The sequence below is a fragment of the Sinocyclocheilus rhinocerous genome, unplaced genomic scaffold, assembly GCF_001515625.1.
Source record: "Sinocyclocheilus rhinocerous isolate Xijiao unplaced genomic scaffold, SAMN03320098_v1.1 scaffold655, whole genome shotgun sequence".
In the NCBI taxonomy this organism is placed as follows: domain Eukaryota; kingdom Metazoa; phylum Chordata; class Actinopteri; order Cypriniformes; family Cyprinidae; genus Sinocyclocheilus; species Sinocyclocheilus rhinocerous.
Window position 1 is genome coordinate 180,441 of NW_015646377.1, and position 22,783 is coordinate 203,223.

The following is a 22,783-nucleotide window of genomic DNA, read 5'->3' on the forward strand; positions in this document are numbered from 1 at the left end:
ATTATCAGAATATTTTGTCACCATTGCTGAGATTCACATGCTGATTCTTCATGTCTATGAGTGCCAGAACAGAAACCTCTTAATGAACCATATTTATAAAAGTGATTTAAGACACAAAAATAACATTTTTCTCATGTTGTTGTCTCATATAACTGCAACAACATAGAATCATAAAAGCACTACAGTTTTAGATAAATTGCAATCAGAGACTGAGACACATGACATGATTTTATCATAAGTTCCTTGCCATCACACATGTGTTTAATACACGCAATTGTGCCAGCCAAAGAGAAACTTAAATTTAAAACGTCAAGGGTCAAGAGGCAGCTAAAGCAACCACTATTCACAAAAACGGTAAGTTGAAAGAAAAAAAAAACGTAACCATTAATTCTCAATAAAGAACTTCTGTCTTAGATACTCCAGAATTAAAGTCTAACTGGTTAGTAATGTGTGAAGCTGGTGATGCTGTTTGTGGAGTTGTTCAATCATCTTCTGCTGAGATCTTGAGAGATTTAATGTCTTTTATTTCTGTTCTGCTTGTTAACAGCAGCTGTTCATCACTAATGCTCAATCAGCACTTAATTAATCACATAATTATCTCATTAACTTTAACACTGCTTCAGTGTTACTTTAACACTCTTTTAGAGTGGGACCATATATGCTCCGAGCAGTGTTAATTTAACACTCGGGAATTTACTGTGTAGCCTCTAGTGATGAGGTAACAGTTTTAAAGTCTGATGAGAGGGCCTGTCTGTTCTGTTCCAGTAAATTAGCGATTGACGCCATGTTAAGTTTTGCGTCGTCATCTACTGACGCCTCGGGTTTCGGATCCTTCTTATGTTGTTTTGATTGTTTAGAAGCCATGATAAAGATAAAGAAAACACCGTAGTATGTTCCTAAACAAATCTGAGTAAAAAAGCGAGGTGGGGATTATGAAAATAGGTAAAGATACCACACTGTGGCGGGAGCAAGACACACACGCGTCTAACTCCAACAACCGTCCGCCATTTTCCCTCGGAATTTTACTTGTTGACCGCTGGATTTTACACCTCTGTCCATCTGGTCACTGTTTCCGCACCCCAAGGATTAGATACAACTTCTATAAGAACACTTTTGTTCCTTCACCTAAAATAATGTTTCATTCTAGTGTAAAAAGACATGACTGTGTGATTATTATTGATGAGGTTATATTGTTATGCAGGAGACAAATGTCCCCTTAAAAGGAACTATAAAGTATCATCATTTATGCAGTCAATATTTGGGATATTATGAATATGATGAGCATGAGGGGATAGTGATTAAAAAAATGGGTGAACTATCCCTTTTTTGTGGGTTTCAGGAGTTTATGGGCAGTATGATTGGGGTGTGAGTTATGGCTCTTCACACATCTGTGCACTAAAGGGGTCAACCGTGACAATCTACTGTACTTATACATACCCTACTGGACATCAGATCATGAAAGTGTTCTGGACCAAAAACAATGGATGCTATCCAGATCTCTTAATGGACGCTGAATACAGTCAGCGGCTTCAGTATCTGGGAGATAAACAGCAGAACTGCACCATCAGACTGAGAGAATTAACAGAGATTTAGATGTTATTGTTTATTGAAAATAACACAATTTGAAGTCACCGTTGTGGAGATAAGCGTTTGCTTTGCAGAACTGCACCATCAGACTGAGTCATGTGACACAAAAGGATGAACACATGTACTATTTCAGATTCATCACTGATAAAGATAAATGGCTTGGTGTTCCAGGAGTGACTCTTACTGTCACAGGTGACTTTGATGAGATTTCACTCTTCTTCTGAGCATTATGTTGAATAATAATCAGTGTATGACAGCAGCACTAGATATAATGTGTGTGTTGTGTTCAGATCTTCAGGTGGAGGCTCCTGAGAGAGTGACAGAGGGAGATTCAGTGCGTCTGACATGTAAAAAAGCGTTTGCTTTAGTTGGGCTCTTGACCCTTGGCTTTTTTTTAACATTAGTTTTTCTCTGGTTGCTGTAGCTGTGTTTATGAAACACGCTTATTATAGCAAGACAAACCAAGGGAAAATGTGTTTAGATTATATTGCCCATTTTTTATGATTATGACATAGTTGTCATGTTGTAGTTAAGTTCACTAATATCGTCAGAGATTATGTTTAATACGGTTTGTTATTGATCATAACTGTGTTTTAATAAAACAATATGAAGAGCTTTGAAAACATTTTTCACACCAGTATAGAACATCTATTCTGTTTAGACACACAGACATCAAGAATCAACATATGAATCTCAACATATCTCAATGTCATGTGTGAGTACAGATTCATTAGCTCTATTTATTAATTTTATGTTTATGTTTGAAACTACACATGTCATGTTTGTCCTCTTTAGATGCACCAAAGAGCATCTCAGTGTCCATCAGTCCATCTGGTGAAATAGTGGAGGGAGATTCAGTGACTCTGAGCTGTAGCAATGATTCAAACCCACCTACAGAAATCAGCTGGTTTAAAGAAGGAACAATTCTAGGATCTGGAAGAATCTACAGCATCTCAAAGATCAGCTCTGATGAGAATGGAGAATACAAGTGCAAGTCCAGAAATAAACATGGAGAGAAATACTTTTATTCTTACTATTTGCTTTTATTTTTGTTATTTTTTGTTGTGACTTTTTACTGCCTTGTTTTGTGACGTTCAAAAATCACATAAAAATTATCAGAATATTTTGTCACCATTGCTGAGATTCACATGCTGATTCTTCATGTCTATGAATACCAGAACAGAAACCTCTTAATGAACCATATTTATAAAAGAGATTTAAGACACAAAAATAACATTTTTCTCACGTTGTCTCATATAACTGCAACAACATAGGAATCATAAAAGCACTACAGTTTTAGATAAATTTAGATAAAGAAGACTGAGACACATGACATGATTTTATCATAAGTTTCTTGCCATCAGACACGTATTTAATACACGCAACTGTGCCAGCCAAAGAGAAACTTAAATTTAAAACGTCAAGGGGCAGCTAAAGCAAACACTATTCACAAAAACGGTAAGTTGAAAGAAAAAAAAAAACTTAACCATTAATTCTCAATAAAGAACTTCTGTCTTAGATACTCCAGAAATAAAGTCAATCTGGTTAGTAATGTGTGAAGCTGGTGATGCTGTTTGTGGAGTTGTTCAATCATCTTCTGCTGAGATGTGACTTTAAACGTCATGTGTGAGTTAATGATGGTTCAGTAACAGTGACTTTAAATCCTCTAAACAGAGTTTATGATGTAAAATGTATTGTTTTACTTAATGATGTCAAAGTTTTTCTGTGTTAGATCCTTCAAAGAGCGTCTCAGTGTCCATCAGTCCATCTTGTGAAATAGTGGAGGGAGATTCAGTGACTCTGAGCTGCAGCAGTGATTCAAACCCACCTGCAGAAATCAGCTGGTTTAAAGGAGGAACGTTTGTAGGATCTGGAAGAATCCACAATATCTCAAACATCAGCTCTGATCACAGTGGAGAATACAAGTGCAAGTCCAGAAATAAACATGGAGAGAAATACTCTGACACTGTGATGCTGAATGTGATGTGTAAGTGAATGTTGATGCAAGAACTGACAATAGATCTGCCAGTTCCAGTGTATTTTATTACTGTTCATTGATGAGACATTTCATTCTTGCTATTTTAGATGCTCCAAGAAATGTAGTGGTGTCCATCAGTCCATCTGGTGAAATAGTGGAGGGAGATTCAATTACTCTGAGCTGCAGCAGTGATTCAAACCCACCTGCAGAAATCAGCTGGTTTAAAGGAAGAACGCTTGTAGGATCTGGAAGAATCTACAACATCTCAAAGATCAGCACTGATGACAGTGGAGAATACAAGTGCAAGTCCAGAAATAATCATGGAGTTAAAAACTCTGATGCTGTGACTTTAAACGTCATGTGTAAGTTAATGATTTTTAACATAATGATTTAAGTGTTTAACTTTTAGCTCTGATTTAAGTTTGCATGATATTGTATTTTTTCATCAAAAATACCTGTGTAAGAGGATTCAACAGGTAGTCCAATAGTTGGCAAATCCCCAGCTAAAGAAATTCATAATGAAACAAGTGTATTTGATAAGTGACTACATAACATTTCTTAATTCTCCAGTTAATAGTCTTTGAAGGTTCCAGCAATGTAAAGTACATAGGCAAAAATATGTGGGCTATTCTTGTAATTAATGGGGTTGACTCTCACAATCACACCAGTCATTTAAACAAACAATTTGAGTACAATAGTGTCTATAGTGCGTACCTTTTCTGCTCCTGCATGAAAATATTGAGAGTGAGATCCATTAAGAAATTATTTACTTACTCTAGTCTGAAAGATCTTGATCACATCCCATAACAACATATCGTCGGCCCAGATCTGGCCCACATCAGGCACATCTGGAATAATGGCACTTGGGCGGACCGCTCCTGTTTGCCAGATTTGGGCCAAAAGCAGGCCATAGCAATGCCACATATAAGCCAAGAGCAAAGTAATAAACCACACTGGCCCTTATCTGAGCCACAAAAGCATGCAGTCACCAATCACCATTATGGTGACTTCAAATTAAACAGATTTTTGAGATTTAAAACCCCTGTTAATTCTCAATAAGAATTTATGTAGACCTCTAACAGAAATAAAGTCAGTCTGGTTAATAATAAGTGAAGCTGGTAATGCTGTTTGTGTTGTTTAATCCTCCTCTGCTGAGATCTTCAGAGATTTAATGCCTTGTATCTTCAGCTGAATTCATCTAAGGCTGTGGCTGCATTCAGTTGTAGTTCTTGAGTTTCTGTTTGTCCCTTTTTTCTGTTCTCTTCTTTCCTTCAGTGATTTTGCTTGTTAACAAGCTTAGACACGCTGAGAGGACTCTATAAATAGTATATGAAGATTTTGTGACTCAGATAAGGTCCAGTGTGGTTTATTTATTTGCTCTTGGCTGACATGTGGCATTGCTATGGCCTGCTTGTGGCCCAGATCTGGCAAACAGGAGCAGTCCACCCAAGTGCCATCATTCCACGCTACATGTGGGCCAGATCATAATTCCACATGTGCCAGATGTGGGCCGGATCTGGGCCGACAATATGTTGCTATCTGGAATGAAGTACAGATCTGAACACGAATGTAGTGATTTTACTTTCACCCACCCAGTGAGGTGAAATAATGTAGTGATGGGTACTCATGTCCCCAATGACATGGCGATTTTTGGATCATGTGTCACTTATGTTGTGGTTATAAGTATATCATGTGGGGTTGTTGCTATGGGATTCAAGGTTGGAGTGGGTTATATGACATCAAGAGAGAGTGACAGGGAAGTGCCAGTGAGCTGTATGTACTTAACTTTGTCCAACAGTTTTAAAGTAAAAGCACATTGACATAGTTTGAATCCAGAGTCATTATTTGAGATACACAACATGGCATCTGAAGTCCTGTAATTTGACATTTTAGCTGCTTTAGCTAGCTTGTGAAGCCCAGATAACTTAGAAAGAATGCTTGAGCTGAAATGGACGGCGGAGATAATGTGGTCGCTGCACCAAAAGCAACGGGACCGAGCGCTACATTCAGCATACGGCCACCTGAGCCATTAGACTTTTCTAAACCACAAGAATCAGGTAAATGCTTTAATTTACTGCATGGGAGATGAGGGTGATGATGTTCTTTGTGGATTACCACTAGCAGACGCTGATGAAAGAAAGTGTGATGCACTAAAAGCAGGCTTTGAGGCATACTTCATTGGGAAGAGAAATGTAATTTATGAACGGGCACGGAAAACCCAACTGTTGATTTTTTTATGACAGCTTTGAATGCTCTGGCTGAACATTATAATTACTCAGCATTATGTGACAAGCTGATTAGAGACAGGCTCATTGTGGGGTTGGCAGACAGACAGCTTTCTGAGCATATGCAGCTGGATTTTGAGCTGACCTTGGAAAAAGCAAGTGCAATGGTGAAATGACAGCAAGCACTGTCAGACACTGTGGCTGCAGATGCTAGCTCTGTTTAGTTTAGTTTTTTTTATATATATATATATATTATAAAAACATTTTAAATAATAAATTACATTTATTTATACAGGGACAATGCACAATAAAAGTGTTGTGCCAGCTATAAAGCTAATTTGCATCTGCAGTCCCTGGGCAGGATGTTGTTGCAAAATTACAATATTCAGTCACAAACAATACAATACATACAATATCACATACAATACAAGAACTCCATTAAAATAAAAAGTCAAGTCAATTATCACATATTTGATTTTCCTTAAGCCATAGTTTAAGCGTAGCTTTAAAAATTAAATGTTGTACACTCTCTAATATAAACAGGTATTAAATTCCATCTTTCTGCTGCTCTAACTGAAAAATCTGATTGTACAAAAACAAGCAGCTTGATTGTCTTTAGAGTGTACAAAGGAAAGCATAATTTGGGGAGACCCCAAAAAGGGAATAGTCCTAAACTAAAGTCACACGTATCACACTCCAGTAAGATGAATAGCAATCAGTGCCATAAATGTGGTAGCTCTCCGGCACACACAAAGTGTAATTGTCCAGCAAATTATGTAAAATGTCACTTCTGCTGGAAAAAAATGCCACTGCAAGCAGGCATGTGCATCATCAAAAACTGTGTGGGAAGTGTGTGAGGGTGACCCTATATTGCTGGACAGTATCACAAGACCTGCCAAACCATGGAAGGTGGACTTAGACCTAAAAGAGTGCCATTTAAAATTGATACCGGTGTGGATGTCACCATCATTCCAGCAGACATGTTTGAGAAGATTTTTTAAAAACTTACCTGCCCTCAGGGATGCAACAAGGCTGTTGCTGGGACCAGGGAAAGTCCCCTTACATGCAGTTGGAGTTACCAGTCTGCTGTTAAATAAAGGTGGAAAACAGTCTGAGGAAGATGTGTATGTAATCAGAAATTTGCACACTGCACTTCTGGGCAGACCGGCTATTGCAAGGATTGAGCTTGTGGCGTGATTAGATAGCATTGATGTTGAAACATATAAGCTACCCAAAATTGTGGAGCAGTCTAGGTGAAGTACAACAGCCATATGTCATCAGTCTTAAACCATGGGCTTCTCCATTCTGCCATCAGTTGGACAGACATTAATGCTAGCTGGAGCGCAGAGTTTTAGTAAGTTAGATGCCAATATGGGATTCTGGCAAGTACCATTGTCAGAGAAATCTGCACGGTGCAAAACGTTCATAATCCCATTTGGCTGTTACTTATCAAAATGCTTCCTTTCGGAATAACCGCTATAGAACACTTCCAGAATAGAATGTCTTCAGAGGTCACTGGCAGGCTGGAAGGCATGGTATGTCACATTGACGATGTTCTAGTGTTGGAGAGAACAAAGGAGGAGTGTGACATTCAACTGCATATAGTTCTGAAGAAAATGCAAAGGGCAGGCATCACTCTCAATGTCAAGAAGTGAGAGTTGTTGAAGCAAGTACACTTTTTAGGTCATGTTATTTCTGCTGATGGAATTAGTCCTGACCCAATGAAAACAGCAGCCATCAGGGATATGACAGAGCCCTCAAATGTGAGTGAAATGAGGAGCTTCCTGGGGATGGTAAATCAGCAAGGAAAGTTAATTCCTCAACTATAGCGGACAAAGACAAAGCTCTCCGCAACCTGCTGTCGAAAAAGAACTGTTGGATTTGGGGCATTGAACAGGCCAAAACTTTTCAAACTCTGAAAGATATACTGTCATCCCCTCCTGTTCTGCAGGACTCAAAGAGACTGTAAATTGTCAGTCGAAGTTTCATCCTATGGACTACAGTCCTTATGCAGAAGTGGCAGGAAGGTTGGAAGCCAATAGTTTACTCATTGAGATCTCTCACTCAGACTGAGCAGAGATATACATAAGTTGAAAAAGAGGCACTGGGTCTAACATGGGCATGCACAAGTTTAAAGGATTTTCTCATTTGCAAGCATTTCTAATTGAAAACCGACCACAAGCCATTACTGAGTCTCTTTGGGTCACAAGTTCTGGATGCTCTCCCTCCTCGTATCCAGAGGTTCAAAATGTGAATTTGTAGGTAGTTGACACCCTGTCCTGTAAAGCAGTGTGAGCCACAAGAAGAGTCTACAGTATGTAGACTATCTCATAGGGAATTTGCTAGCTTAACTGGGACAGGTGAGAGAAGAATTAAAGAGTAAGTTAAAGCATATCAAGAGTGACCCAATACTGAAACGATACTGTGCAAAACATTCTGTCTTAACTGTGAATGATGACCTGTTGCTTACAGGCATGAGGCTGGTCATTCCAGCCAACATGAGAAACAGTGTCCTTAGTAAGCTGCAAGAGGGGCACTTAGGACTTGTGATTTGCAAAGACAGGTCAAGACAATCAGTATGGTGGCCAGGTTTAAGTCATCAGCTGAAGGAAATTGTGCTCAAGTGCAGGACATGCATCAAGAAGAGACAAAACCCAAAAGAACCCCTCATGCCCACTCAGCTCCTTGACAGGCCCTGGCAAAGGCTAGGGGCAGATTTTTTCATGCTGGGCACTAAAATGTATCTGCTTGTGGTGGATTACTATTCCAGGTATGGGAAGATTGCTCAGTTGTCACCCACCAGGTCTACTGACATCGTTGTCCAAGCCCATATTCACATGAGTTCCAGAGTCTCTGGTTACGGATAATGGGCCACAATTCTCTGAGCACTTATTCGCATCCTTTGTGTGCCTCATATGGATTTGTTCATGTCGCTAGCACCCCTAAGTTTCCCTGGAGCAATGGAGAGGCTGAACATGTGGTTAAGATAGTAAAGGCTCTTCTCAAGAAAGCCAGTGATCCTTACTTCTTTCTCTTAGCATACCGAGCTACCCCTTGCAGAATAGGTATAGTCCAGCTCAGCTTCTCATGGGCAGAAGGCTACGAACAACAGTGCCCACACTCCCACTGCTAGACCCAGAACTCCCCAAAACTGTTGCCAGTCACTTTGCTCCATGGGCCTACATTGTGAACACACAGCATGTTATTGTGAGATGTAACCATCACTGTCTGGTACCTATGCAAGAATCAGCTAAGGATGACCCCAGTGGAATACAAGATCAGTCCTCTGTTACAACCTCTGAGTCACACCCTGCCTCTCAGGAGTCAGAGAAGCAGGACATTCCTGATTTGGAATCCACACCTAGAACCAAGTGTGGGAGACGGGCTGTGAAACCTGTAAGTTTAAACATGTGAACAAAGTTATGTTTTATTACCACGCAGGCTGGAGACTCAGAACTTGAATGTATCTGTTGCTGCCTCCCTGTAGTGGGCCGCAGGCTCAGAACATTGGTGATCTGTTTCTGTCTCTCCCGTTACAGGGCAGGGAGTGTCTGTTGAATGGGTACAGTTATCCCTTTCTGATGAAGAGGAGATTATAATGTGGCGCTTCTCAATTTCAGTGCTGTGATTGGTTGCTGGGTCAGAGGGGACACCCACCCTTCTCTCCCCCTGTGCAACTCATTTGCATAGTCCAAAACACATGTCATGCATGCAGGCATTTGTCCATTAACAGCTGAATTTGTGTAAGATTAGAAGTATAAAATGGGAATCTTGTAGTTTAAGGTTTCATGAATGGATTTAGATGGATCTTTGTGATCTCTCTTTGTTTCACCAACTGCTGCTGCATCCAGAGATATTAAGGAATTTGTATGGCGGTCACAGGCCAAAACCTTAGGAATTAGTCTCTAGATGGGTGAAGGGCAGAAACTGGATGTGGACCAATGAGAATAGGTCTTCTTCTTGCACTCTGAGAGGTGTCTGGCCATTGTCCTAGCATCTCTATCTAATGGTGTTGGACAGTTTGTTTGTGTCAGTGCACCAAGATCCAATCAAAATATTTCAAACCTTTGTCCACGGTTGTGGTCAGACAGGGGGCCCGCCATGGATTGGGCCCTGGAATGTGCTGTTCACCGTACCAGTAACTCAAATAGAGTCACTGTGTGAGTGAATTGGTCATGACCAGGTGACACAGTTTCAATATCCATGTAAAAGCTTCAGCTCAGAGATTACATTGATACTTTTAGGCCTTCAGTGAGGAACTACTGATTAGAAATAATATTTAAAATATTTATTCTGTAGATCGTCCAGTGAAACCAAAGATCTCAATCAGTCCATCTGGTGAAATAGTGGAGGGAGCTTCAGTGACTATGAGCTGCAGCAGTGATTCAAACCCACCTGCAGAAATCAGCTGGTTTCAAGGAGAAAAGTTTGTAGGATCTGGAAGAATCTACAGCATCTCAAAGATCAGCTCTGATCACAGTGGAAAATACAAGTGCAAATCCATCAATGAACATGGAGAGAAATACTCTGATGCTGTGACTTTAAACATCATGTGTGAGTTAATGATGATTAAGCAACTGTGATATTAAATCGTCTAAACATCTGTGAACTCAAATGTATTGTTGTTAATGATTGTCTGTGTCAGATTTTAAATGTCATGTGTGAGTTAATGATCATCTGCACATTGTTTAAAATTTTGAAATACATAATTATTGATTATTTCTAGTGGATTTTCTTCTTTTTTTTCTTTTTCTTATTTTTTTAGACCCACCTAGGAACATCTCAGTGTCCGTCAGTCCATCTGGTGAAATAGTGGAAGGAGATTCATAATTCTGATTCATCAGTTTCAAGTGTTTGATGTCAAATTAATTTTATGTTTTTTTTTTAGACCCACCGAGCTCAGTGTCCATCAGTCCCTCTGGTGAAATAGTGGAGGGAGATTCAGTGACTCTGAGCTGCAGCAGTGATTCAAACCCACCTGCAGAAATCAGCTGGTTTAAAGGAGGAACGTTTGTAGGATCTGGAAGAATCCACAATATCTCAAATATCAGTTCTGATTACAGTGGAGAATACAAGTGCAAGTCCAGAAATAAACATGGAGAGAAATACTCTCATGCTGTGACTTTAAACATCATGTGTGAGTTAATGATGGTTCAATAACTGGTATCAAACAGATTAGTGGGTTAACAATTGTAAAACATGAATGTAACGCTTAATTTGTCTGGTTTAGATGCACCAAGGAATGTCTCAGTGTTCATAAATGGATCTACTGAAATAGTGGAGGGAGATTCAGTGACTCTGAGCTGCAGCAGTGATTCAAACCCTCCTGCTCTGAACTTCAGCTGGTTTAAGGAGAATCAAAGCTCAGCTGTTGGATCTGGACAGAGTTTCAGCGCACTACAGAGTGGACGTTTCTACTGTGAGGCTTACAATCAACACGGATCTCAGAGATCAGATGCTGTTACTGTCACAGGTGAAGCTTTTTTAACAAACTTTTTTTTAAATCAGTTTGGACAGTTCATTTGATTAATTATCTTCTTCCTCTTTCAGTTCACCATAGAGCTGGTACTGTGTTTCCAATCACAGTAGTATCTGGAGGATTATTCATCATCATAAGCATCATTGTACTATTTATAATGTAAATAAAATAAGCTAATATTATTTTATATTATTTTATATAATAATAGTATATAAATATAATTATTAACAAATTATTAATTATATATTAAACAGTTTATGTTTCTTTCTGTTTTTTTTGTTTTTTTTGATAGTCAGAGAAAAATTATGAATGGAAGATCTGCAATACATGAGTATGAGGTGAGGTGATAAAAGAACCACATAATAAAATCACTTAAATAATAAAAGCTAGCTTTTTCCTACACTGTAAACCCTTGCTGTAGAAAAATGGCCATATTTCTGACAGTAACATACCATTTTCTGAAAAAAAAAAAAAAAAAAAAAAAAGAAATATACTTTATCTAATCTCTTGAAAACCGTGTGCCACAAATGCTTCATGACATGTTCTTTACATTCTGCTTTGGTGAAATGGTATAGAAATATATCTGAAACTATTTACAGGCAAACAATGCATTCTGGCAAAGGAAGTGAGTGAATTCATACACTGATGAACACCTGATGATAGCAAGCAGAATCACTGAAGGACAGAGAAACAAGCAGAAACACAAAAACAGCAACTGGCTTCCAGACTACCAGTTTAGTTTTATTGAAAATTACAACAGTTTTTTTTTAAATAATAAAGTTTATAGTTACCGTTATGGAGGTCAGTGTTTGCTTTAGTTGTGCAAACACTGGATCACTGTGCAAAAAAAAGGGATCATATGAAGCAATTTTAATTGATAAAATCAATTTCATTATGTTTGTTTCCGTGCAGAATGATGATCTCAATGCAAACAGATATACAGTTCTTGACCCCAGGTCCCGATCTTCTGATCAGTACAACACACTCACAGTAAGTGAAACATTAAAAACTGCACATGCAGAAGAATTAGTGCATTCAAAAATCTTTAAATATATTCATATAAAACAATACATAAATAAATAATAAATATGTTTTTACATAGTCCGCCCATCCCACACCTGCTGTTCACCAGTCGGGCTCTTCTGAACATGAGAATCAGACAGTAAGTACTGCAGACGATCCTCAAGTCAATATCATCATCAATAAAGAAGAAACTGTCATCACTACTAGTCAATAATATTGAACAGCACTTTCATTCAGTTACAAGCTAGACCAGAGGAGTAATTTTACTAATAGTAAATATATTTATTTCTGTGCAAGTTTTTAACTTGTCTTATTTCTGTTGTAGCCACACAGCAAGCTGACATGGTAAGATGAAGCCCAAGTTAAACTTTACTCCACTTTTGTGGCATCGCTGGACACCCACATCACAACTCCTGATAAAAAAAAATGAATGACTTTATTTATTCCCATTCTGCAGTGTCGCTTCTCATAGCATTTGTATGAATTATGTTCAGCAGTGTTGAAGCAATGTTTCAGTTAAGTTATACGTTTTATTGTTGAGCAAAATTATCTAATTTGCTGCGCTGTTGCAAGAAGATTATATACATTTTATCTTTGATTAAAGCATCGATGTGACTGTAATTTCCCTTTATTTCCTTTTTAAATAGAACATAAAATGCTCAAATAGTGCACCATTTCCATCATTCACTTTCAAATCTTTGCTTAATGTGCATATCAATTGTGTCACAATTTATATGTTTATATGTATAAGATATAAATAAGAACTTGAGCATACAAATAAAAACTAATATTGTATTAGTATGAACTTTATATGTAAATGTCAGGCAATATAAAAACAATATATATTTATAAAAGATCACCCTTGCATATTAACTTCTACATAATCTGCAAATTTTCAAAACAGTGTATTTGATGATATTTTGGCCTGCTCTCTTATTAAATTGTATCGTATTATTCACCTTTTTTCAAGTATTTCCTTTGTATTTACACGCATTTGACCAGAAGATATCCTCAAACTGCGGTGTTCAAAAAAGTGAATCATTTTGAGAACAAACTGATTCGAATGTGTAGAATTGTTTGCACATCACTACTGTTATCATAATAAATTAATAAAACCAAACATCAATAATATTTCATTTTTCCCCAGCAAAAACAGAAAGGAGGATTGAAGATCCCTTTTTTTTTATTTGATCCATACCTGACCACTTGTATTTGTTTTGAACCTGACAGTTTTTGTTATCTACATTTAAGTAAGGAATAATTGAGGTGTGGCATAGTATAAGTGGAATAATTGACTCCAGTCCATTGAATTACTAGAAAATAATGCACACCCGAGGTGTAACTCCGCTTTCACATCATGGCTGCATCACCACCTAGAGTGTGTTTTATTTTCTAATGATTCAACAGCCCGTCATCAGTTATTCTGCTTATACTACATTACCACACCTCAAGACATTGTTCAGATGCTGAATTTCAAAACATTCATAAGGATTAATTTTTTACAAATCCCACGCCTCCATTGCTAATTCCAAAACATAATTTTAGACTAGTAACGGAGGCTTGAGCTGTTGATAATGATGCAGATTTAATGCAGTTATGAGAGAGAGAGAGATTAAGTGTGTTTATTACCTGTGTTTATTAAGTGTGTGTGTCTTTCAACCATGTTCTGCAGCAGCGTCTCTATTATTGGCAAAACTGTAAGTTTATCTTCTTCAAAAAGAGCGCTGTTATTACCTCGCTTGTGAGAAATGCCATGTAGCTTTAAAGTTGCTAAACTATTTTACTGATCAAATCATCAGAGCAGTGCTGACAATACATTTCTGTGTGCATGTGTGTCTCTGTACTGTATGTGTGTGTGTGTTTGTAAGGGAGAGAGAGCGGGAGAGAGAGCATAACAAAACCTAATTTTGTGACAAAAACAACAGAAATAATTTGTTGTTTTTATCCTATTATTTACTATATTTAGCTTGGTCAGTGTTGTTGTGGGTTTTAGTTATTTTGCTGTTTTAGGCTGTAAGGACCTTTAAAGTAACTGAAATCATTTGGCGAAGTGATATGGATACACAATGCTGTCAAGACCTGCCTGGAACTACTTTAGCCGTGGGCACTGTTGCCAACTCTCATGAGACAAATAGGCAAACACAACTTCAAAAACAAGCCCAAAACAAGCCCAATATTATTTTATTATTTATTATCAATTATTTCCCTTACAGAAAAAACACATGAACTTCACATGTGAAAATCACGTTAAAATCACATGTGAAATATGTGAAATGCATGTGAATCCCATGTGATCACATGTGAAACACACAAAACGTGGTTTTGGAACATTTTCATGGTGTAAATGTTTGAAACCCATATGTCACATGTGAACACATATTTGCACCATGAAAATTTTCCAAAAGCCACGTTTTGTGTGCGTTTCACATGTGTTTTGCATATTTCATATGTGATTTTAACATGTGAAGTTCATGTGGTTTTTCTGTAAGGGTAGGATTGGAGAGATGGAAAGACAAAAACTTTAAGGGGGAGTTGTAACATAACCACATTATTTATATGTGGGCTTATGAAAATATGGGCTAATAAAACATATTCGGACCAAATGTATACTGGTAGTATTAGTATACTTTTTTTATAGCCCGTAATAATTAATACATTACAAAAACATTGTAAAAATAAAAAATTTACCTTATAAAAAAGTCATCCGACTACACTATTACGTCTACTACTATCATCGCTTGGATTACATCATTGCACGGCTTCATGTTGAACATGATTGTTCTCCAGTAAGGGGGAAAAGGGGGCAGAATGTTTGACGAATTACAGTATGCTACCTATTTTATTATTTTTATTTCAGTTGATTTCATCTAAGGCTGTGACTAAGTCAGTTGTAGTTGTGTTTCTGTTTGTCTCTTTTTTTTCTGTTTCTCTTTCCTTCGGGATTCTGCTTGTTAACATTCTCATTAAGTTAAACTCTGCTTCAGTGTTATTTTAACACACTGTATTGTGGGACCAAATACACTCTGAGCAGGTTTAAACCCTGAAGGTCCTCCAAATAACATCCCCCAAACCTTTAAAAACTCCACATCATGAGCATCTCGGGAAACGTTCTGGGAACGTCATTGACACCGGCGGGACGCTCTGAGAATGCTCTGGGAACATTACATTTCTAGTGGGGAAATCCATATACCTGATATGAGTGCATCCACGTCATCCACCAGTGAAAAAAGAGACGCAAATTTGGTTAACAGCTTGTGGAGTGACGCAGGCAGCAATGTGATTGGATGATAGTTAACACATATTGTGTTGTTTCTCTCTCTCTCTTTCTTTTTACACATGATCAACTTAAAATTACACAAAATGTGTTAAAATGGCCATAACACAAACAATGTGTTATTAATTAACACATAATTTTTGAGAGTGCAGTTTTGTTGTTCAGTAATCTCCATCATGTCCATCCGTTAATAATAGAATGTGTACCCCATGGTTAAAAAATACCTATACGCCTATAATAAAATACCAATATAAAATTATAAAATATATTGTCTTTCTAAATAATTCCCAAACATAAGATTGTTGTTTAGGCCATACATACCACGTAATATTAGAATAAGCACCACTAGTTTCAAAATACTTACAGTATAAATGATTTGTAATTTTACAGGTTGTTACCCCTTTATTCCCCAAACTTTGCATATTATTCCCTTATACCTACACGGAGGTACTGAATGGGTACACTATAATTACAAAAAAAGTTAAGCTGTAACTTCAGTTTACTTACGCAGTTCTTTGCAGGTTGCATATCTGGTTGTTACCCCCTGATTACCCAATCGTAACACATTGTTCCCTTATACCACACTGCGCTCTCTACTTTGCAACAACTCATGCATTGTTACAGAGAGAGATCTGACACAAGAGTCAAGAGCCCAACTAAAGCAAACACTGATCTCCATGATGGTGCCCCTACACATATGTTCTTTATAGATACACGATAACTACAGAAACGTACATCACAAATTCAGTATACTTACACCGTTCCGTAAACTAAAGCGCTACCAGATACATCGCATTAATCCTCACTGTAGCACACTGCGCTCTCTACTTTGCAACAACTCATGCATTGTTACAGAGAGAGATCTGACACAAGAGTCAAGAGCCCAACTAAAGCAAACACTGATCATTAGTTAAATCAGCTGGCTGAGTTCATGAGTGGAATAAATGTGATGCGATCTAGGAAAACCCAACACATGATGAAATTTTCCTTTTTTAATCCCGGGATACACTGCACGATTTTAGCAATCCTATAAGATCATTACTTTGTCACACTGTGCGACATGGATCGTTTAAACTTGGGTACGACAAGCATGTAGAGTGTTCATCACTAATGCACAATCATAATTTAATTAGCCACTTAATTATCTCATTAACTTTAACTCTTTGAGGACTTGGGATTTGACTTGAGACTTGCTTGTGACTTGAAAGGAATGACTTGGTCCCACGTCTCCAGGAGGTAGAACAATTAGTTAAATTATATATATATATACATATATGTGTTTTGCTTAGTTTGGTTATATGTTAGATATACAGTAGTTTTATTACATTTATTAAATCCCTTATATTCACAATTGATTGTCTCTGTGTGCATAATCATAACCAGTTTTAATTGGTCTTAAATATTTCCCTTTTGAGCTGATTTACTACACTACACAAAATCCTTCATACATCATTACACCGTTGGATCCTATACTGTGTAATCAAAGAAATATTATAATTAGAAACTTTAGATTAATAACTCATTTTGAATCTGGGTGAAGATAGTGCTTCTATCATCAACAACAAACTCATATCACCTGGTTACAGTCTCTTTTTTGTATTCCTTGCCATAACAAATGTGCGTTACAAACAGTTACAGCAGCCCAAAAAAAATAACGTTAAAAAGTCAAGGGTCAAGAGCCCAACTAAAGCAAACACTAATCACCTTGATGGTAGCGTCAAATGAAACAATAAAACATCATCATCTAAATCTGTTAATTCTCAATAAGTGCTTTTGTAGATGTCTGACAGAAATAAAGTCAGTCTGGTTAATAATGAGTGAAGCTGGTGATGCTGTTTGTGGAGTTGTTTAATCATCCTCTGCTGAGATCACAAAAGATTTAATGTCTTTTGAACCGATATTTGAACGGTCTCCTCTCAACCTGCTCAACATTTTGACTTCACAATGAGCTCACATATTACTCACACTGTGAGAATGGTGTGATGTCACTGTGATCAGCGCATGATCTCACGTGTTGAGTGGGCTGTGTTGTACCCAGAGGCGGACAATCCAGGGGTCAGAAAGTAAAAGTCCTGCCATATGTTTATTCCACCCATGAACTCAGCAGCTGATTTCACCAGAGGAGGAACCACGTCATTCCTTTCAAATCACAAACGAGTCTCAAGTCAAATCCCAAGTCCTCAAAGAGTTAAAGTTAATGAGATAATTAAGTGACTAATTAAATGATGATTGTGCATTAGTGATGAACACCTGCTGTTATTGAGAATTACAGAGGATCAGATGTTGATGTTTTATTGGTTAAAATGATGCCACCATCATGGAGATCAGTGTTTGCTTTAGTTGGGCTCTTGACCCTTTTAATAATTCAAAGAAATTTGCTTTTAAGCAATTACAATGTTGCTTTACAACAAACATTTGTGCAATTGCACATTGCTGAATTAAAATCTTGAGGAAGCAGCTTACACTTTCTGCTTTTAACTCACTTGAGTGAATATTGTGAAGGTGTCTCTCTTTGGTTTATTGACTAGCATTCAGCTGTTGCAGAACAGAAAATAAAGTCCTCTTAAACAAATGCCACCATAATGCTAAACTATTGGAAAAAAGAGCAACTATTGCTCAGGCTTTTAGACATGAACACTTATCATATGATCCTCAACAGTGGTGACAATAATTATTCATGCTGCAGTGCATGATGGGAGTTTTTACTATGGTGTTACCCAGCATGCATTGCAGCATGAAGCATTTTGTTGATTGTCACCATTGTTGAGATTCATATGCTGGTTCTTGATGTCTGTGTGTGTCTAAATAGCACAGGAGTTCAATTATTTAAAAGGCTAGTTTGGATGTGAACAGGTTGGCCCCTGATGATTATCTCGTCAATTGACAACAGCTAGCACTGATCTCACTGCTTTCCAACACCACATGCATTACTACAAAGAAATTTGCTTTTAAGCAATTACAATATTGCTTTACAACAAACATTTGTGCAATTGCACATTGCTGAATTAAAGTACCAGATACCTTCCACTACTTAATAATATACTTCACTGTGCTTCAAGGCATTGATAAAGCCTTTGATTTTCTTATTTTTTTGTATCCATCTCCTGACTGCCTGTCCACAACTTTATCCCGGATATCCTTTGACAGTGCCTTGCCACCCATAGTTGATTGGTTGCTTCGGTTAAGGAATGAAATACTCCAGTAAAAGCTCTTTAGCTAATAAAAATGACCTCAGCTGATCACAGTTGAAAGTCAAGTGGCTTTGTGTGCCATTAAGAAGGTGATTAGCTACAACTGATTGAGTTTACAAGTCATTTTTAGGAGGGGGGCGATCCTTTTTCCAATTCAGTGATTCTGTTTTTTTGTTTGTTTGTTTTTCTGACATGTTAGTGTTATATCTTTCACTTAAATGTTAAGTAAATACAGCTGAATAAAAAAAAGTTAAAAATCATTTCAGGCTGCAACGCAACAAAATATGATTATTTTCTATACCCACTGTAAGGACGTCCCATAGCCTAAGTTGTGATCCAGTGGTTCATTGCCTTACATGTTAGCATGTATCCATTACTACATTTATAAAATGTACAAAATGAACACCAGGGTTGCATTTCCCTAAAGCGACTATGGTCACAAGTTCTGTTGTTACCAATAGACTTCAATGGAACTTACCACCATAGTTAGCTAATGATGCTTTAGAGAAACGCACCCCAGGTTAGTTTCCTATTTGCTTTATGCAACCAAATCAACATGAACAGGCCTCAGGCAGGACAGACATGTGAAAGCAACATGTCGACTTCATTAGCAATGATGACAGGTCCTGGGTGAATGTTTTCACGTAGATAGTGACAGGAAGTCATCTGCCAGACATCTAAAAAGATGACTCCAATATCTCTGAACATCTCCCGCATCACTGTATCCAACTGCAACATGTGCCAATCACTTTGAAATATATCCTGGAAAAACACACACAGCAAAAATCCCAGTGTTAAATTACTCTCCCGGGAGTTTATTTGAGTCCACACTCAAGAGTGTTAAAATTAACACTGAAGAGTCTCAAATTAACACTGAAGCGATGTTAAAGTTAATGAGATAATTAAGTCATTAATTGGGTGATGATTGACCATTATTGAAGACACCTGATGTTAACAAGCAGAATCACCAAAGAAGAAAATCACAAATTTTAAGTCACCATTATATTGGTCAGTGTTTGCTTAGTTTGGCTCTTGATCCTTAAGTGTTTAACATTAGATTTCGTTTAGCTGTTATAACAGAGTTATAACAAACAGACAAGCCAAGAGCAGAAATCATCAGGTGATGATGATGATTATGTTTTAACACTGTAGACTTTCATTTTTAACAAATGCCATAACAACTACCTCTTTTTCTTGTTGATAACAAGGTAGGATTGGAAAGAGCATGTGCACCTTTACTCCTGCAGTATTTCCAGACTTGATGATGACGGTGGTCTCTGGAGCGCGGCTCAGCAGTGCAACAACAGACTGCTGGATTTTGGCCACTTCATATACGTAAAATGTTATCGGGTGAAAAACCAGGTGAGCAAAGAATGTGAAGACAATGACTGCATGAGGCCCACCGGCTATTTCATCAATATCGTTGCTGATATAGTGCAGGTCAGTAATAAGCATTTTACTAAATCGCAAAGGAACACCATGTGGCCTCCAGTGAATAATGATATTATTTTTCAACTCCACAGCCATCAAGGGTCCACCTGTACGAGGAGTGTGGAGGTCCATTCTTTTTATGCCTAATAAAGATATGTGAAACAAATATTATAATCGTAGCTTAAACTTTTGAACGATAAGTGTGTAAGTAAATGATGCCTGAATTTTTATTTTTGGGTGAAATGTCCCTGCACTAATGTATATACAGGTCTCAGTGTGATTGCATTAGGTGGAAAATATTAAACCAGGTAGCGTCTGCAAACAAGATGAGCTTTTTCCAGAACCAACTTTCGCTTTATAAGCCATTTTTGTAACAACATTTTGCAAGTTTGCCTGAAAAATGCACCAGTTTTATTTTCATCTAATGCCATTATATTCACACATATTTAGGTTAAGTGCCCATATCCTTTATGGGGCCTCTGTATGTCAGATCCTTGTTTAATTTATATTATAAATTCATGCTATTGAGTCTTAAATTGAACATTAAAAATTGAGTCATACTTGCCTGGCACTTTTCTTTCTAAGTACTCAAACCACTGCCTTGTGGTGGAGTCTCCCATCAAATAGACAATCTTGTTTTTAAGACAATTTCCCATTTGTGCAGGACTGAACTGTCGAGTGTTGCATACAAAAGACTTCCAGACATCTTTCAAATAAAACCCTGCAGGAACCGGTGTCGTCATGCCAGACCTGCATTTCTCCATTGTGCCTAAAGCAAAGAAACATTCACTTGAAAAGACTGTGTTATAGCTACGTGAATTCTTTTGAAACTACATTTGATTTCAGATGACATCTGTCCTCTGATATGTGGTCCGTATATGTTTTGACCATTTCCTTTTTGGGGAAAAAAATAAACAAATCCATAGAGAAATGTAATACATGACATATTGCCTACATGAAGAATGATACTACCATATATCAGAGGTGGGACTTTCAAGTCACAAGCAAGTCTTCAAGTCAAATCCCAAGTCCTCAAAGAGTTAAAGTTAATGAGATAATTAAGTGACTAATTAAATGATGATTGTGCATTAGTGATGAACACCTGCTGTTACTGAGAATTACAGAGGATCAGATGTTGATGTTTTATTGATTAAAATGATGCCACCATCATGGAGATCAGTGTTTGCTTTAGTTGTGCTTTTGACCCTTGACTTTCTGTGTTAGATCTCTCTCTGTAGCAATGCATTAGGTGTTGTACAGTGAGGAAATATTAGTTCTTTTTATATGAGACAGTCAGCATGAGCAGGCCAGACTACATTTAAAATATATAAAATTTTCTTTCTTCCTTTTAATGTTTAGGTTTCACGTAATCAATGCTGTGAAACTACAGCATGCAAACAAAGTGTATTCTTCAATATTGAAGTATAGTGGTGGCATTTGTTTAATATGTTTTTTTTTTTCCCTCGTCATTAATAGCTGAATGTCAGTCAATAAACCAAAAAGAGACCACATCATAATGTACTTTCATAATGAGTTATAAGCATAATGCATCTGCAACTTCAAGCTTTTGATTCAGCAAAGCAGAAATGTTTGTTGTGAAACAATATTGCAATCTCATAAAAGCAAATTACTAAAAGGGTCAATAGACAAACTAAAACAAACCTTGACCACAATTATGTTGGGAAGGTTTTTTTTTTTTTCTTTCTTTTCTTTTCTTGACCAATAAAACATCAACATCTAAACCTCTGTTAATTCTCAATAAGAAATGCTGCAGAAACAAAATAAAGTCAGTCTGGTTATTAATAAGTGGAGCTGGTGATGCTGTTTGTGGAGTTGTTTAATCAGATCTTGAGAGATTTAATGTTTTTTTTTTCAGTTGATTTAATCTAAGGCTGTGGCTGGAGTCAGATGTAGTTCTTGTTTTTCTCTTTTCTTCAATGACGTTGATTGTTAACAGCAGGTGTTCATCACTAATGCACAAGCATCACTTAATTAGTCACTTAATTAGCTCATTAACTTGAACTCTTTGAGGACTTGGGATTTAACTCGAGACTTACTTGTGACTTGAAAGGAATCACTTGGTCCCTTCTCTACGGTGGCCGAGAAGTGCATAGCAAATCACAATTCTGAAAACGCACTTATCCGCCTGCGCCACTGGAGCTGATGGTTTACAACCACTTTTAAATAAATGTAAATATACACCCTGTATTTTTTATTCCATAGTAAGGGCAACTCATACAATACATTTAAATTGAGCTACTTTAATACCATCTCTGAACTTTCTACCACGACTCTGCTGCCGTTAATTTACAACTCTTAATTTTTACAGTGTTTTACTGTAATTCTACCATGGAAATTAACTTTAAACAGTTCGAGTTTAAAACTAACATTCATATGATGTTAGTACTGTGAACTTATTTCATTTGAGTCCATTGAGAAGAAATATTTCTTAGTATAAAACTGCAAACACTTAACGTGTAAGAACAAAATAACTAAAAACATGACTTTAACTCAAATCGTTGCAGTTCACTGTTAGCTACCGCACACATGTGTGAAATTAAGTAACAGAGATCATTACTGTATCAGCATCCACAC

At 37.3% G+C, this 22,783-nt stretch overlaps 2 protein-coding genes and 1 long non-coding RNA gene across 3 annotated transcripts in view; 2 read left to right on the forward strand and 1 right to left on the reverse strand.

Moving 5' to 3' along the window:
- The window catches only part of LOC107707719 (uncharacterized), a 9,126-nt gene extending 7,572 nt beyond the window's left edge, over positions 1-1,554 (forward strand). The window contains exon 3 of the long non-coding RNA XR_001636288.1: positions 1,340-1,554. This is a non-coding gene — a long non-coding RNA (uncharacterized LOC107707719). The remainder of the gene's footprint in view (positions 1-1,339) is intronic.
- The window catches only part of LOC107707717 (B-cell receptor CD22-like), a 65,027-nt gene extending 52,276 nt beyond the window's left edge, over positions 1-12,751 (forward strand). The window contains exons 6-13 of the mRNA XM_016511809.1: positions 3,320-3,574; positions 3,673-3,927; positions 11,021-11,263; positions 11,341-11,428; positions 11,562-11,607; positions 12,182-12,259; positions 12,372-12,431; positions 12,618-12,751. Coding sequence (XP_016367295.1) covers positions 3,320-3,574; positions 3,673-3,927; positions 11,021-11,263; positions 11,341-11,428; positions 11,562-11,607; positions 12,182-12,259; positions 12,372-12,431; positions 12,618-12,641 — 1,049 coding nt within the window. The 3' untranslated portion in view covers positions 12,642-12,751. The remainder of the gene's footprint in view (positions 1-3,319; positions 3,575-3,672; positions 3,928-11,020; positions 11,264-11,340; positions 11,429-11,561; positions 11,608-12,181; positions 12,260-12,371; positions 12,432-12,617) is intronic.
- Positions 12,752-19,324: 6,573 nt separating this feature from the next.
- LOC107707702 (NXPE family member 3-like) overlaps positions 19,325-22,783 on the reverse strand; it is a 30,842-nt gene continuing 27,383 nt past the window's right edge. Inside the window, exons 5-7 of the mRNA XM_016511794.1 lie at positions 20,754-20,957; positions 19,991-20,331; positions 19,325-19,519 (exon numbers count right to left, since the gene is read on the reverse strand). Of these exons, the coding sequence (XP_016367280.1) occupies positions 19,325-19,519; positions 19,991-20,331; positions 20,754-20,957 (740 nt within the window). The remainder of the gene's footprint in view (positions 19,520-19,990; positions 20,332-20,753; positions 20,958-22,783) is intronic.